Here is a 14,780-nt window from a genome sequence, read left to right on the forward strand (position 1 = left end):
GGTCAAATGGTATAAACCTCCAAAATGACAGAATACACCCGTTGCTCAAGGTGGAACAGATCACAGCATGCACAAGCTTAAAAGCCTGCACTATTGCATCTATTTCTTTTATAGCAAGAGGTTGCTTTTCTTCAGAAAGATAATTCAGACTACATCTGTTTTAGACTTAAAGACCTGAAAACGTGCTATTGCCATATTTAATGAATGACTACATTTCCCACAAAACTTCTAATGTGCAGTGTTTTTACAATAGGTACCGCTAATACTATTTAGTGAAATGGACTGTGCTGAAGACACTGGAAGAAGGCACAAGTCACCTTCTATCTGTGGCTATCCTTAGGCAGTGCTAAAGTAGACACACTCTTTATGGCTAAGCTGAAAAAGGCACAATATTATTCCACAGGGTACAGTGCCTCAGACTTTAGCTGAGTCTTTTAGTGGGCAATAAATTAACGGGGTTTGAAGCTGTCCTTCAGAACTAGGGCAGCTCCATCCCTCCAACCTGCCTGGCTTCCCCAGGGCTGGTACTACTGCTATTTACTAGCTCTTATACGTGATCACTGCTGTTGATCACACGCATCAGTGACTGCGATCTTGGAAAGAGAAGAAGAAAAAAAAAAGGGGGGGGAGGGGGGATAAAAAAGAGAAATAAAAAGGAGCTCCCTCGGTACTGGGGAACACGGTACGAGTTTGGTATAAAACCTCGTGCATGTAGCAAGAGCATCTGATGCTGGCAGCGGAATAAAGTGCCAGGAGCGTATGGAAAAGAATAAAAAGGCACGTTTCGGTAAAAATACCCTATAAAAACCAGCTATGATAGCTGACGATGATGCCTCGGGGGGGGGGGGGGGGGCATGCCACGGGGAGTATCGGGAGGTGGCGGGCTAGGGAGCAAGGATCCCTGGAAGAGGCGTTTTCTCCAGCACCCCGGGGTGAAATTCCTCTGTGTGCGAGCACGGGGGACCCTCGGGGATAAAGGATCAGGGTTTTAGGGCCAAGAGGCTGCCCTGGAGGTGGTGGGGCCGGGGCGATAACGCCCGGCACCCCCTCGCCTCGCCCCTCCCGCCGCCCCCCGTTCCCACAGGGGCTCCCCCCGAGGCCGGGCAGCGGCCATGTGTGACTGTGAATCACCTCTGGGGTGTGATTCACACCCCGTCGCCAAACCTTCCCCCCGACCAGGGGCCATTTGGGGCATGCACGCGTCCGCGCCCCGCGTTTACACGGCGGCGCCTGTTTGTTGATGGCGCTGGCAGACGAGCCGGGGGAGGTGGGCTCCGCCGCCGCGGGCTATAAAAGCAGCCCCGGGCAGGGCGAGGAGAGGCGAGGCGGTGGCAGGAGCCGTGTGGTGGAGCATGGAGGTCGGCGGGGTGCGCTGCGGCTGCCCCCGGGGCTTCTCGCCCCTCTCATCCCCTTCGTCCCCCCCGCCCTGCTGCTGCCACCGCCGCCGCCATCACAGCGGCCTCACCGCCCTGCCCTCGGCCCGCAGCCCCGCGCCCTTCTGGAGGCCATGGCTGCCCGGCCCCGCTGTGGTGAGTGGGGCGGCTCGGCTCGGCTCTAAGGGGAGCTGCCGGGGGCCGGGGTGGGGTGGCGGGGGCTCCGGGCCGGCCGCGGGGGTGACCTCTGCTCTCTCGTCCCCAGCCCCGCAGCCCCCGCGGGCTGGCGCAAGGCTCCCGCAAGCTGGCGCAGTACGCGCACCCCGTCAGGTAAGTGCCGGCGGAGCGCCTCTCCCACCCTTTTTTTTTTGTTTGTTTTTTACCCATGGATAGGTGTTAAGGTGGTTTTTGGGTGGTTTGGGCTCTTCGCAGTGCTATTCTGGGCGGCAGGCCCTTCCTTGTGCAGGTTGCCAGCACTTGTGGATTTGCTTGATCTTTAAGCTGTCAGCGTGCTTCTAGGGTCTGGGGCTTGGTTGCTCTCTAAGTTGTCTGTTTTTGGATTGTTTTGTTGCGTGAAACACCCTGCTACTCATTCCTATGCCCAGGGTTACAAAAGGTGGGGTGAAGGACACTCCCTAGGCTGTCTTGGTGTGCCCATGTCCTCCCAGCGCAGGTGTGGGAGCGAGTGGCAGGAGGAGAGGGTATGAACCAAGCCAGCACTGCCAAGACAAAAGCTCGTGTAACTAACTGGTGCTTTAATGGTGATGGTATCTGCACTGTCAGTCAGAAAATGAATAAAACTTACAGCTGGATCTGTATTCAGAAGCACTCAGGGTTGTTGCAAGGTGCTTTGTGTAACTGCACAGGTAGTTCATCCAGGTAAGGTGCAGCTTTCTCCCAAATTTAGGCTCTGATCTGTCAAATACCGAAGCACAGGCGATTTAAGCAGTTATGCTGGCTGATTTCTGACACTGTTCTCGTGCATGAGTGAATGCTGCAGGGAGCAGTGGGAGTGAGATGGTACAAAGCAAGCGTGCTTTGTGCTGCAGAGGAAGATGTGCTCTGTCAAGCTGCAAGTTAGAAAGCATTTTTGTATTTGCTAGAAAACCCTCTAGTTCTCTTCCTTAATGTATTTCCATTTCGAACAGTCTGTAGTCAGCATTTAATTATGTTGCATTGTGCCAGTCTCTGAGCTCTTGGGACTTCCATTGTCTGTTTCTTGCAGTTACTCCCAAATAGTAAGCAAGAGGATGTTAGCTGAACAGCAGCATATGTAAGGTGGAGTAACATCACTAGCTGATAGCCCTTGTGACATTTTATTATCAGCAATTCTTATGCTAATTTATGGATACAGCATGGACTACTTTAAAATCTAGACCTAGGTGGTACCTTCTATAAGAAGTCAGTGGATAATTCTACTTGGACAGACAAGACTGTGGGGAAATATCAAGGCCTGGTCCTCTTAGACTTATAATTCTTTTCACCTTGAGACTTGTTTCAGACCACTGTAAACAACAAGCAAGATTGACCATTACTAATAAAACTACTAATCCAAATATTTGGGGGATCCTGTTTGACACCCATTATATTCCCTAGGAATTGTTCCAGTGAGGGCAGTACTATTTGGATTAGATCCCCATGAATACTGTTAATGAAGTACTGGAGTGGTAAGTTTCAGATGTGGATTCTGGGCTTTAGAATGGTTTTGCTGCAATACTAGTGCTGTAAGGGCATTTTTCTTTCTTCAGATGAAAATACACAATCCAGAGAACATTTTTCTGCTTAAATGTGGAGATTAGTTTCATGACTGAGCATGTGAGGGGAAAACTCTGTAGCAAAGCTTGTCTGTTAACAGAACTCCACTGCTGTTTCTTGTCTGTCAGCCTCCAAGTAGAACATAATAACAATAAGCAAATTGACCTGTATGTTTGTTTCAGACTATTTTGGCCCAAATCGAGGTGCTATGATTATTTATACCAGGAAGCTGAAGCACTTCTGAAAAACTTTCCAGTTCAAGCTACAATCTCCTTTTATGAAGACTCAGACAGTGAAGATGATGAAGATGACCTGGAACAAGACTCAAGAACAGAATCAGACTGCTGACTGCAAGAAAGGCCAACCAAGGATACTTTTAAGATTTAATTTAAGCTTAATATAAAAATGTATTATAGTATTTTTAAAGATAATTTATTTGTATGTAAGTTATTCTTAATAAAACTGGAATGTTTTGTAACTTTATCTGAGCCTTTTCCTTTGTCTTAGTCCCTTCCTGCTTCTAGGCTGGGAAGGTATTGATTAGTGTTTTTGTCTAAGGTCCAATATTTTATAGATTATGAACTTGATGAATTTGGACATCAGTATTAGGAGCAGAGAACTGTGTGGCTTGTTTTTAAGTGCTCTGGTCACGTAGCTTCCTCAGAACTTGAGGAAACAAGGAAGACTTTGCTCTGTGCCCCATGTGGAGGCCTGTCAAGGAATCAGATTGGATTAAGTATTCTAATGCTGTGTTGTTATGAAGGAATTTCAAAGATGGAAAAGAAACAACATAGCTGCTTTTGAGATGCAGACGGGAGTCCAAATCCTACCTGTTACAGTTATTCAATTTAGTCTTTATTTTTATGAAGGGGTTTAAGTTATTCATGTTTTGTGGAGAGGCCCCTGGTGGAGCAGGCTGTCCCCCTGCAGCCCATGGGTCCCACATGGAGCAGATCTCCACGCTGCAGCCCCCCCAGGGGTGGAGGAGCCCCCGGGGGAGCAGGTGGATGTGGCCTGGAGGAGGCTGCAGCCCATGGAGAGCCCCCGCAGGAGCAGGCCCCGGGCCGGAGCTGCAGCCCGTGGAGAGGAGCCCACGCAGGAGCAGGGGGTCTGGGGGGAGCTGCCCTCACCCATGGGGGCCCCGTGCTGGAGCAGTTTGCTCCTGGGGGATGGACCCCGTGGGACGGAGCCGTGTGGGAGCAGTGCTCGAGGAGCTGCCAAACCCCACTCCCGCACCCCGTGGCAGGCCCCGCTCCCGTCCCCGCCCCGTCCCGCTGACACCGCCCCATCTCATCCCATCCCATCCCGGCCCGGCCCGGCCCGGCCGTGTCGCGGCGCCTGCGCCCTGCCGCGGCTCTCCCCGCCCGCCGGGGCTGCCGGGTCCGGGCAGGATGCTGAACGTGCCGCCAGGGGCCTTCCCGGCGCCCAGCTCCCAGCAGCGGGTGGCTGCGGGCGGCCGAGCCAAGGTAGGGAGCGGGGAGCCGGGAGCGGGGAGCAGGGAGCAGGGAGCGGGCGCGGCCGGGGCTGCGGGCCCAGCGCCGGGCTGGGCCGCGGGGCTCCGAGCTGCCGCCCCGGCGGCCTCCCCCGCTGGGGCTCAGCTCCTCCTGCCGGCCCCCAGCCCCGGAGGGCGGCCAGGGGGGAAGGAGAGGCGGTGACAGCGGCCCCGGCTCGGCTGCGGAGCTGGCAGTGCCTCCTGCTTCGCCTTTTGGAGGCTGCCGGTGGTGAAACCCTTCCCGTGCGGCCTAAGGAAGGCGATAGAAATCCTTCAGGTCTTGTTCTGCCTCTGTCCCTGGCAAGCCAGCAGATCTCGCCCCCACCTTCCTCAGAGGTGAACTTCCCAACCTTTTCCTCCCTAGCCGTGATTTTCAAATCTCTTTTCTTTGTTGCTCATACGTACCAGGCCATAACCCAAATGACACTGATAAATCTTTTTACTGCCTCAGGAAGATTGGGTACCTGCAGCTTGCTTTGGGAAGAGTTCTCCATACATTTGACATTCGAGAATTCCCTTGCTTGGGTTATGAGATAGGAAGCTTCCTTAAGCAGCCTTACTGCTGTGTAGGGCTCCCCAGTGTCATTATAGTGTATGGGTTGTGTTATTTCTTGTTTTTCCCATCTTCCTTGGGAGCTCAGAAAAGTGTATTGAATGGCTTTTTCTTCCTTTAGAGCTTAATAATGTTGATGCGTTTGTTATTTTTCAGGTACCTCTAAAACCAGGAAGGAGCCTAATGGATTGGATTCGATTAACTAAAAGTGGGAAGGACTTGACTGGTTTAAAGGGGAGGCTGATTGAAGTGACAGAAGATGAGCTTGCTAAACACAACAAAAAGGAGGACTGCTGGATATGTATAAGAGGTTGGTTGCTGTGATGGTGCTTCTGCATTTTTTTGTTTAACCTCTCCTCTGTACTTATAACTAAGCGGCAAAAAAACAACAAAACAAGGTGATGCCTCAGGCAACAAGGGTTCATCAAGAACAAGATGCTAACAATGCTGACTTGTACTTACAGTCTTCAGTCCTGGAGTGTTTATTATCCTTAGCAGCTGAAGATTTTTGCTTTAAAGCATGTAGAGACATAAACATGTATTAAAAAGATGATTAGATCTGTAGGATGGTCTTTGGGAAATAAGCGTGTGTAGGCCCATGTACTGCTTCAGAAAAATTTTAGAAAGGTGAGAGACAATTGCCATACAGAGCAATTGTTGCTTGTATCTGGCATAACAAACAGCATGAGTCGATTACCACAGATATTTGCTATTAATTCTAGGAAATTTTGGCTCAAAAGTTGGAATTGCTATGTGGTGTACAATGGCAATGTGCTAAAAGTAGTTTGAAGCAATAGCCCTGGCTAGAAGAGTATTTTGTGTACTGAAGGTGAAGTTCCTAGTTGTCTTAGAGAAAGTAGGAAAATACTTGCTCTCCAGTTTAATCATTTAGAGGCTAAAATACATTAATAATGCTTTTATTTTACTATGAGATAACACTTACGTGAAAATAGATTAAGAAGATCAGAGTGGCTAATGTGACCTCTCTCTTGGAAGTGTTTCATGTTGCTGGTAACTTCTGGTAGGGAATTTAATGTAATGTCATCTCTGAACTCCAGAAAAATTAAACTAAGCTCTTTACAAGAGTGACGCTTTTTGTTGGGTCAAAAAGGGGGAGGCTAGGGGAGTGGGTTGAGAATGAAAGTAAGAGTAAAATGTCCTTCGATGCTAGCTTTTGTGCAAAATAATAGCATTGTTAATGCTTGGTGTATTGCTCTTGCACCTAATAGCAAAACTGTGGAGGCTTGTTTGTATCCTTTTCAGAAGAACACACATCTACTACTGAGGGCAGAATCACCATTTAAAAATGCCTCAGTTCTGTTTTTAATCTCTTACTCTCCCTAGATTGCATCACTGAGGCTTCTTTTTGCAAGAACTCCGTTACACTGCTTCTGTATTTGCCTTTAATTTTTCTCATCTCTGCCTTTTTGTTATTGTGGAACTACTAAAGAAAATAAAAGCAGCGTAACTGAGAATCCTGATAGACTACCTGTAGACCTGATATGAGGACAAGTATTAAAATAACACCACTGTGGAAAAGCTAAATGAAGTCTTTGTATTGATGTAGTTAAACTGTGGCTCTCTAGGAAAGAGCAGAAATTGAGAGGAACATGAAGAAGAAAATCAGGAGCTAACTGTTCAAAAACGAGTAGGGTGTTCATCAGAGAGCTGTCATATAGGGTGTGAGTATATAAAATGGGATGGTAGGGGGCTTAGAAAAGTGTGAAGGATATATAAATGAGATTTCTTTTGCTCATACAAGCCAGATGGTAAACTGAACATTTGTCTAATACTCACGAATTCCTAATTAGTTGGATTTTCCTTAGTGTGGTTTCTTGTGTGCAGTAATCAACGCTGCACACAAGGTGGCACAGTGGATACATCCATCGGAAGAGCAGGTCTGTAAAATGCAAAAGTCCTTTCTTTGTCCAGGAGGGTTCTTACAAACTAGGATTGTCCCAGGTTTGTGTTTCCCCCCACCCAGTGCTGAATGCCTACATCTTTCTCTGAAGTCATGTTTTTGTTTGGTTGTTTGTTTTTAAATATGTTACAAACTTATTATGTAAACACTGTTACAGTTCCACTTTGGTAGCTTCCTGTTTTGATAATGTTATATTTCTTGAAATACTCTGCTGGGTAGACCTGCAATAGTTGTGCAAGAGCAGCAATGTGTCTGTAGTTAAATCTGTAGTTAAACGTTTATAGCAGCATTCCCCAAGCTCTAATTACTCTGGTTGCATAGCAACACTAATTAGACTTCATTATTTCAAATCTATGAAGCATTTTTTTTATCTTACTAGAATTAGTAAGTGTAGTACTTGCTTAGAAAGAATGCTGAGTCCTTTTATTGGGGCAAATTTGTTACAAGTGTTATCAGCCTTTAATAAACATAGAGTATGTTTACTTTTTTATGTTGCTGAATCTGTACATTGGAAGTTTTGCTGCTGATGGCAGCAGTTTTTCTTTGGAGAAGACAGCTTCCTCCCATAGGCGTTTTATTCCATAGGTGATGGGTGGCAGGGAAGCCACTGTGACAGCACATCAGTGGTAATTTAATTGGAAGGGATAGCTAAAACAATTCTGTGCACTAACTGGCTCAATTTCATGTCTTTAAATTGACCTCTGGCTCTCATACCCCTTAACTAGACTGTAACACCTTCAGGTGTTTGTTTTGTTCAACTCTTCACATTTTCTCTAGATGTATATTGGGACAAGTGGAACGTCACTGTAGAATTGACACCTCTGTTTAATAAGATACGTCTTGGGCATTATTAGGTCGTGCAACTTCTGTTTCTAGTTTTGGAAAGTCATGCTGTTTGTTCTGAAGGTGTCTGTTGCTTGACATCACGCTGTGTAATACACAGAAACCTTTCCACTGGTTTTGGAGCTGGGAGAGTAGTCTCAGTGGTTGTGGAAATGTTACTCGTGTGTTTTTATATTCCGTTTTCTGCAGGACTTGTATATAATGTCACACCGTACATGGAATATCATCCTGGTGGTGAGGATGAACTAATGAAGGCAGCAGGAACTGATGGTACAGATCTTTTTGATCAGGTGAGAACAACTGGCAGCGAATGGCACTTGCTCACCAAAAGGTATTTTGAAAAAATGCATGTTTTCTGATTCTTTTAGGGCATTCCAGTGGTTCAAACCTTTTGAGGTCCAAGGGAAGGTGTTGGGTTACAGTTCAGAATTGCACTTATATGTACTGAAAGAGGCATATAATTTCAATTTTGTATCCAAAAAAAAAAAAAGTCCCTTTATTATGCTTCAATTTGACCATTTTATTAAATTTATTTTTTTAGCAGAAATAGCAAGTAAACTTGCAACAACTTGAGATACTACTGCCTTATTAAATTTCCGCATTCACTAATGGCTGTCAGTTGAGAAGCATTTTCTTCTCAGATAACTTTTTTTTTTTTTTGACAAATACGTGCAGTATTCTTTTGTCTGTTAACTTGGCTATTGCATTATCAGCAAACAAAGTATTAAGAAAAAGTGTTGGGGATGCTCTTAACTGATTGTGAACAAATCACAAAATGACAGTTGGTCTCTTCTTTGTTCCCCATTTCTTAAAATGTTTTGAAAAGACTGAAAAGAAAAGGTCTGCAAAAGGGGTGTCCTTTCTGTAAGGAAGCGCTTGCAAATCTCATATTGTAAAGGATGATTCATTGAGATAGTATTTTTTAGAAACAAACATTATGCAAAAAACCTTGCCTCACAAGTTTTTCCTGAGAAAATGGGAAAGAGCAGAAAGGAAATTTCCTTTATTTCTGAGAGGAAATTGTTAGAGCTTTACATTTCTTGAATCACAGTATGTTGTGCCTTTACTTAAAAAAATGTGCTTAGCAATAAATGTAAATAAAGGAAAGATGAGATTTTAAACTTTGTTTTAGTATTTTCGGTTAATCCTTTCACAAATGAAGTCTTGGATTTGGGCATAATTCTCTCTTCGTCACAAAGCTACTCTGGTTTAAAGAAATTTGTATTTTCTGTCCTGCAAGTTCATACAGTATGAAATTGTGGCCTGAGATTCTGTAGCAGGAGCACTGTCAAATATTGTACGGTAATACTCAGAAACAGGAATCTTGGCAGCAGAAATATTACCAGAAACCCATCAAATTGTTACCAAGTTCAGATACATATTTATACATTTTTATTTGTTTGTTTTGTCATAAGAGTGAAAAACACTGGTCAGATCTTTAAAGTAACCAGTTCACCTCTTTGTTTCTGGGTCACGTCTTTCCTGTTCTGGATAAGTTTCTGTTGTTATCCCCTCTGCTGTAGCATTCTATGTCTGTCAGATACTGATTTATTTAAGACTTTGGTTGGTTGCTAGTGTTAAATATCTGAAAAATGTAACTGTCATTCAAATTATTAATTTCTTTCCATTATCTGTGTGAAAGGCAACTTACAAGTTGTGGGCTACCTTATCTTGTCTGCTTAGCTTGTCAAGTTTAAAGTTTTTATTTTGAAATCTATATGTTCCATTTAAATTTGTCATGCTGCACTCCATTTCCTTTTCTCTTCTTGTAGTGTTGTCCTGAATGCTCTGTCAGGACTGGCTTTCCTGCCATCCATTTTCTAGGGAAGTTTTTCAGTTCTGGTCTGTAAAGCTACTGCTTTTTCTTCACTTTGACTTTCTAAAACAGCTTATTTCCCAATAATTCAGTGATTGTCAGACAGAAACAGAAATACACCAACTTCATAGGAGGTGTTGATGTGTCTGAACTACTATGATCTGTCTTTGGTTCATTCATCAGCCTCTTTCCCCATGTTTGTGTCTAAACAAGGCTGGTTTCCTTTGTGGTAAGGACAAGTTCTGTTAATTACATAGCACACATCATAAAAACACACTTCTGAAATCTTTCTTGTAGCTCAAGGTTATGATGTTCAGATACTGCAAAACATAACCTGAATAAATCAAACTACTGTCATATTCAGAGTCCTATTTTTTTGTTTGTTTTTAAGTACATCTTATCTGTAGTAGTGGTGAAAAATATGTACTGAAAAATTGAGAAACTGTTGTCTGGGTAAATAACAGAAAAAAAAAATCCCAACAAAAAGAAAGATGTTAGCCACTGTACAAAAATGGTCTTTGTATTTTAGTGCATAGAGCAAACAACAAAATAAGAATTACAAACGTTGTGAAATCCAATTTTTGTTAATATAGGTCCATCGTTGGGTCAATTATGAATCAATGCTGAAGGAATGTCTTGTTGGGAGAATGGCTTTCAAGCCTATTGCTGCTCCAAAAGGTGAGGGGTTTTAGAATGAAATGATTTCTAATATGTTTAATTCCAAAGTTGTGAAAAATCCTGAATTGTCTTATTTATGAGGAGAGTCTCTATTCTGACATAGAGACAAAGGCTGTTGCATGTACTCAGTCTTTTGATAGTACGTACCTGAAGATGAAACTTTTATAAATGAAGACTTTTACACGTAATGTACTGCTAACTTTTGTCTTTTGTTCTAAGTCATCAGAAAATAAACATATGTGTTTGTGTGTGTGTGTGTGTATATATATATTCTTTTTTCTCCCAAGGATTGCTCTCTCTTCTTTAGGTCCTGGGCGTGGGGGGGGGGCGAGGGGAGGAGGAGGCAAACTATCACAGGAAGCCCCCTGGTGTGATTCTTGAAATAAAAGTCAGTATTTTTGTTCTGGTGATTTCAGCACCAGGCATAGGTCTCAAAAGTTGTATATGAATTGAGATATGTGAATACAGTTTATGAACAGTTATCCTTTCCAGAACACTTTACTGAGTCTGCTGGAGTTCGAATTTACTTAGAGAAAATTTTGCTGATACAACAGACTCATCTGGGCCAGGCCAGCATGAAATGTAGCATATTGTCCTAAAATGCTGGTGGTGGCTTCAAAAGAATTTACTCTCCAGTGTTTTGGTTTGTAGGTCACAGTAAAAAATCACAGTATCTTAAAACCAGACACTGGATGGAGGCCCTTAGCAGATCTGCTCTGAAAGCATGACAGAATTACTGTTTACAACTATTTTTATCTGGTAATTCTGTAGTTCACAAATTCAGCCATCTCTTTTAGCTCTTCAACTTCTGGCATGGGGCATGATGCACTTGCTCAGCACACAGATCGCTTTGCCAAGCAGTTTGGTTGAGTTTGCCTGTTTGTGAAGGGGGGAAGAGGATTTTACATCTCTGTGTTGCTAGGTATCTAATGCCATTGTAGAGTTTTTAAGTTGAGTGCTGCAATGTATGGAGACACCTTGACAGTGTAACAGCTTCATAGAGTTGAGGTGTTACGAGTAAGTTACTGCCACTTTGTCAGCTGAGCTAGAAACTTAAAAATAAACCTGACTTTTACTGATCTCCTTAGTCTGACTTTTCTGCAACCAGAGGGAATTCTTGTGACAGCAAGTCAGTAAAGAAATAAACATATCTTTGTTCCTGCCAGCTGTGACAGTCCATTTTCTGCTGTTTACTTTTTCTCTGCTTTCTTCTCTAGTAGCACTGCTTTATACACTTTGCTGTAGTAAAACTTGCAAGTGAAAGGTTACCAGCTGCATGAAAGTGGTTTGGTTGCCTGTCTCTCTTTTGGCCATTTAAGGCTTGATTTTATTTTTTTTTTTGGTATTTTATTAATGACGAATAAAACTGATTAGCCTGAATTTGCTGAAATTCTTCCTAGCAAAATTCTCAAAGTGTACCGTGATTTGTGGTGAGTTCTGTATCCTCATTTAAGTGGTGAATTATCAAAAACATGATTGACCAGCTTCACTATCAGAAAGTGATGCTTCTTAGCTTGTGTCCTTTCAGCAAACTGTATTTGGCAAAGTTTGGGTCTGAAAATAGAACAAAACAGTGAAGGTGCATGTCTTTGCATGTAGGATTAAATAGGCCCATATGCATGGAGGGATGACAGGACTTCAAATTACAGCCTAATTTACTTTCTTTTTCATGGCAGAGGGTGGGTGAGCTTTTGGCATTAGGGCAGGCATATGATAAGAGTAAGTCAGATGTAGGTTTGTTGGGGCATTGCTGGAAGGCTTGTGATTGTTCAGCTTAGTTTTGTTTCCTGTGTTCTGGATTTTCTTTGGAAGATAGTACAATTGTTTACTCACTGAACTTTTTTAAGGAAGCTGAAGCTTATTCTTGCATACACAACTAGCAGGAGACTCTGAAGTGCCCCTTCTTCAATGTTATAGAACAGAAGAGCTGTGCACAGAAATGTGTAGTGTTTGTACTTGCTGAGAAGGCCCATGCAGTAACTACAGTAGTGATCAAGCATGCAAGAGATTTATTATTTCAGAATCTCCCTTCTGCTTCTATCTTTCTCAACAAAGAAAGATAATTCCTTTATCTTTTTATCTATTCCTCTTCCTCACAGCTTTAAGCTTTTTGGCATTATTTTGCTTGCCTTCCCTTCAGAGTACTCGGCTGTAAACATCAGCACAGACATTGCTTTAGTACCTTTAACTATCGCTGATGTTTCTCTCAGATGTATGTAAGTATGTGGCTGTATGGAACTTCACAGGTACCATAACTCAGGAGTTGGAATGCATGTATTTGTATTGAGTAAGTGAGATGAGACTGAGAGCTATAGTATGATCCAAGGAAGAGGGAGGTAGGGCTGTGTCCTGGAAATGCCTCAATCAATTGTCCTTAAACCTGCAAATGCTGGTTTCAGTGCAGTGTATTAAAATGTAGTGAAATGAGAGTTTACTTTTGAACTCAAAACAATTCCCTTTAATGATAAATGAGATTTTGTGACTTGCCTATCCTGGCAGAAAGCTTGAAGCTGTGTATAGCAGAATATACAAAGAAATACAGCCTAAAAAACAAAGGGTTTGGGTGAACTGTCCCGTTCATCCTGTGGAATGTTTTCACCTCACAGTGGCACAATGTGAAAGATTCTGATAAGGGCAATACTTGATCAGCTCTGAAGTCCTTTTGCAATACTATATGCTTGGCAGATTGTTCCAGGAGCATTTTATTTATTGCTGTTGTACTGGCATTTTCCCTCTAATGCTGGCTGCTGTGATGGAGAGAAGTGAGAGAGGCTCGAAAGCCCATAATAAGGGGAGATTATGTAACTCATCATTTTGCCTTCATGAAAAGGAGCAGGAAGATCAAATTGGATGCTCCCACTTCCCCAAATCTTGCAAATATAAAAGGGGTCTTTATACTGGGAAAATTTGAGATATGCATATAGAGAAGGCAGAAGGGACTTGGGTACATCCAGAGGACTAGAAGAAAGATACATGGCCAAGAGACACTATGCCTCTGCCCTTGAGAGGAGCACCATATGTATGAATTGTCACTATGTATTCATCTACTTGGTCTGTATCTGCTTTTTTTCTACTAGTACTTATATTTTTTTGTTGTTGTTGAAGATAACTTGTCAAATAAAGCTGCTTGACAGAATGAGCTTAAAGGAAGATTTTCCTTTTCCTGGGTTTCTGCCAAAGATTGGATTTAGATAGTTGTAGGTCAGACTCAGCGTCTACTATGTGTTGTCTTGAGACAAGTGTCTTTCAAACTCTGACAGACTTAGCAAGCTTCTTGGCTATCAAGCTTATAATTGTACAAGATAATCTGTGGGCTTTGTTTTAAAGAGCCAGGGAAGTTCTTATGTTTCTTACCCTTTAGTGCTGTGCAACTTTTGTCATTTTAAGCTTTTTTTTGAATTGCATGTAATATTTTGGAATGGTAATCAGTGCTGCATTTAATTGTGCTGACTTGATATCTGAAGCATCCTGGTGAATCTGTTAATGTTTTGGAAGGTTTATTTGGAGAGCCTTACTTTGGCTTATTTTTATAGTATGACGTGTGCAAGTACTGTGCTGCAACTTCTTACTGTCGTGCTCCTTTTTCTTAATGCTTGTAGACGTTTCTTCTATCCTGTCTGAAGAGAAGAAACAGGTTAATGGTAAGTATTCACCTGGGGCGAGGTGGGGAGTCAATCTTAAACTTACCTGAGTATTGTATAATGCATGATGCTTATCCAGACTTCTGTGTCTATACATTTGAATCTGATGTTGAGGCTGTAGTGATCTTTGGGAATTACAGAAGGCAAAATCCTAATCAGACATCGCAAATTCAGTGAATAAAAGTGTTAGAAGATGGTGGTGCAGTGCTATAGAAAAGGGAGATGAGAGGTGGACAAGCTTTTTACTTGAGAAGGTAAATGGGAAATAACTGTGTGCTATTGAAATGTGCCGCTTCCACAGTGCCAGGCTTTTTAATCCTCAGTATCAGAAACGCTAGGTGGCCCTGCAGGGGAGTAGCAGAGATGTGACAAAAACTTGGGTAACACATAGAATTAAATTTGTCACTGGAAAACGAGTTGAAATGGAGGTGTATTAGTTGAGCACAGCGTGACTGAACTACGTGAGGTGTAACTGTGGGAATGACTGGGCTGTTAATTGATGTAGCTCCGAGAGGAGCAAATGAAGTCCTGTGATATACAGGGAGAATGACAGTAGTCCTTGCAGAGATAGGGAAGCATTCAGGCTTTGCATAAGCTTTCACTGAGCCCTCCGTGATTACTGAGGGTAGCTTTGGTTGCTAGTGATGGAGAACTGTGCATTTGATTTTGCTCTTTTTAGGGAAAAGTTATGGAGTGATTAGTCATCTT

At 43.1% G+C, this 14,780-nt stretch overlaps 2 protein-coding genes across 4 annotated transcripts in view; both read left to right on the plus strand.

Annotated features, from left to right (window-relative positions):
* The first annotated feature begins 1,149 nt into the window (after window positions 1-1,149).
* RIPPLY2 (ripply transcriptional repressor 2) lies at window positions 1,150-3,605 on the plus strand. Its single transcript, XM_082756386.1, has 3 exons — window positions 1,150-1,529; window positions 1,639-1,703; window positions 3,311-3,605. The coding sequence occupies exons 1-3, from the start codon at window positions 1,353-1,355 to the stop codon at window positions 3,474-3,476; spliced, it is 408 nt and encodes a 135-aa protein (XP_082612512.1). The 5' UTR covers window positions 1,150-1,352; the 3' UTR covers window positions 3,477-3,605.
* Window positions 3,606-4,482: 877 nt separating this feature from the next.
* LOC309876400 (cytochrome b5 reductase 4-like) overlaps window positions 4,483-14,780 on the plus strand; it is a 34,481-nt gene continuing 24,183 nt past the window's right edge. For 2 of the 3 annotated variants that reach the window (XR_014317166.1, XM_082756622.1), the window contains exons 1-5: window positions 4,483-4,594; window positions 5,330-5,483; window positions 8,127-8,227; window positions 10,347-10,431; window positions 14,031-14,072. Coding sequence is in view for 2 of the 3 variants with exons in the window: in XM_082756622.1 (XP_082612748.1) it covers window positions 4,520-4,594; window positions 5,330-5,483; window positions 8,127-8,227; window positions 10,347-10,431; window positions 14,031-14,072 (457 nt within the window). In the remaining variant the exon portion in view is untranslated. The remainder of the gene's footprint in view (window positions 4,595-5,329; window positions 5,484-8,126; window positions 8,228-10,346; window positions 10,432-14,030; window positions 14,073-14,780) is intronic. The other variant, XM_082756623.1, reaches the window with a different exon arrangement.

Source organism: Aythya marila, assembly GCF_965140915.1.
Source record: "Aythya marila genome assembly, chromosome: 3".
NCBI lineage: Eukaryota > Metazoa > Chordata > Aves > Anseriformes > Anatidae > Aythya > Aythya marila.

Bases quoted from the DNA above. Each gene is read 5' to 3' on its own strand.
- RIPPLY2 (XM_082756386.1), top strand. From the start codon at position 1,353: ATGGAGGTCGGCGGGGTGCGCTGCGGCTGCCCCCGGGGCTTCTCGCCC. The intron at 1,530-1,638 runs GTGAGTGGGGCG...TCTCGTCCCCAG, and splicing joins GGCTGCCCGGCCCCGCTGTG to CCCCGCAGCCCCCGCGGGCT. The intron at 1,704-3,310 runs GTAAGTGCCGGC...TGTTTGTTTCAG, and splicing joins CAGTACGCGCACCCCGTCAG to ACTATTTTGGCCCAAATCGA.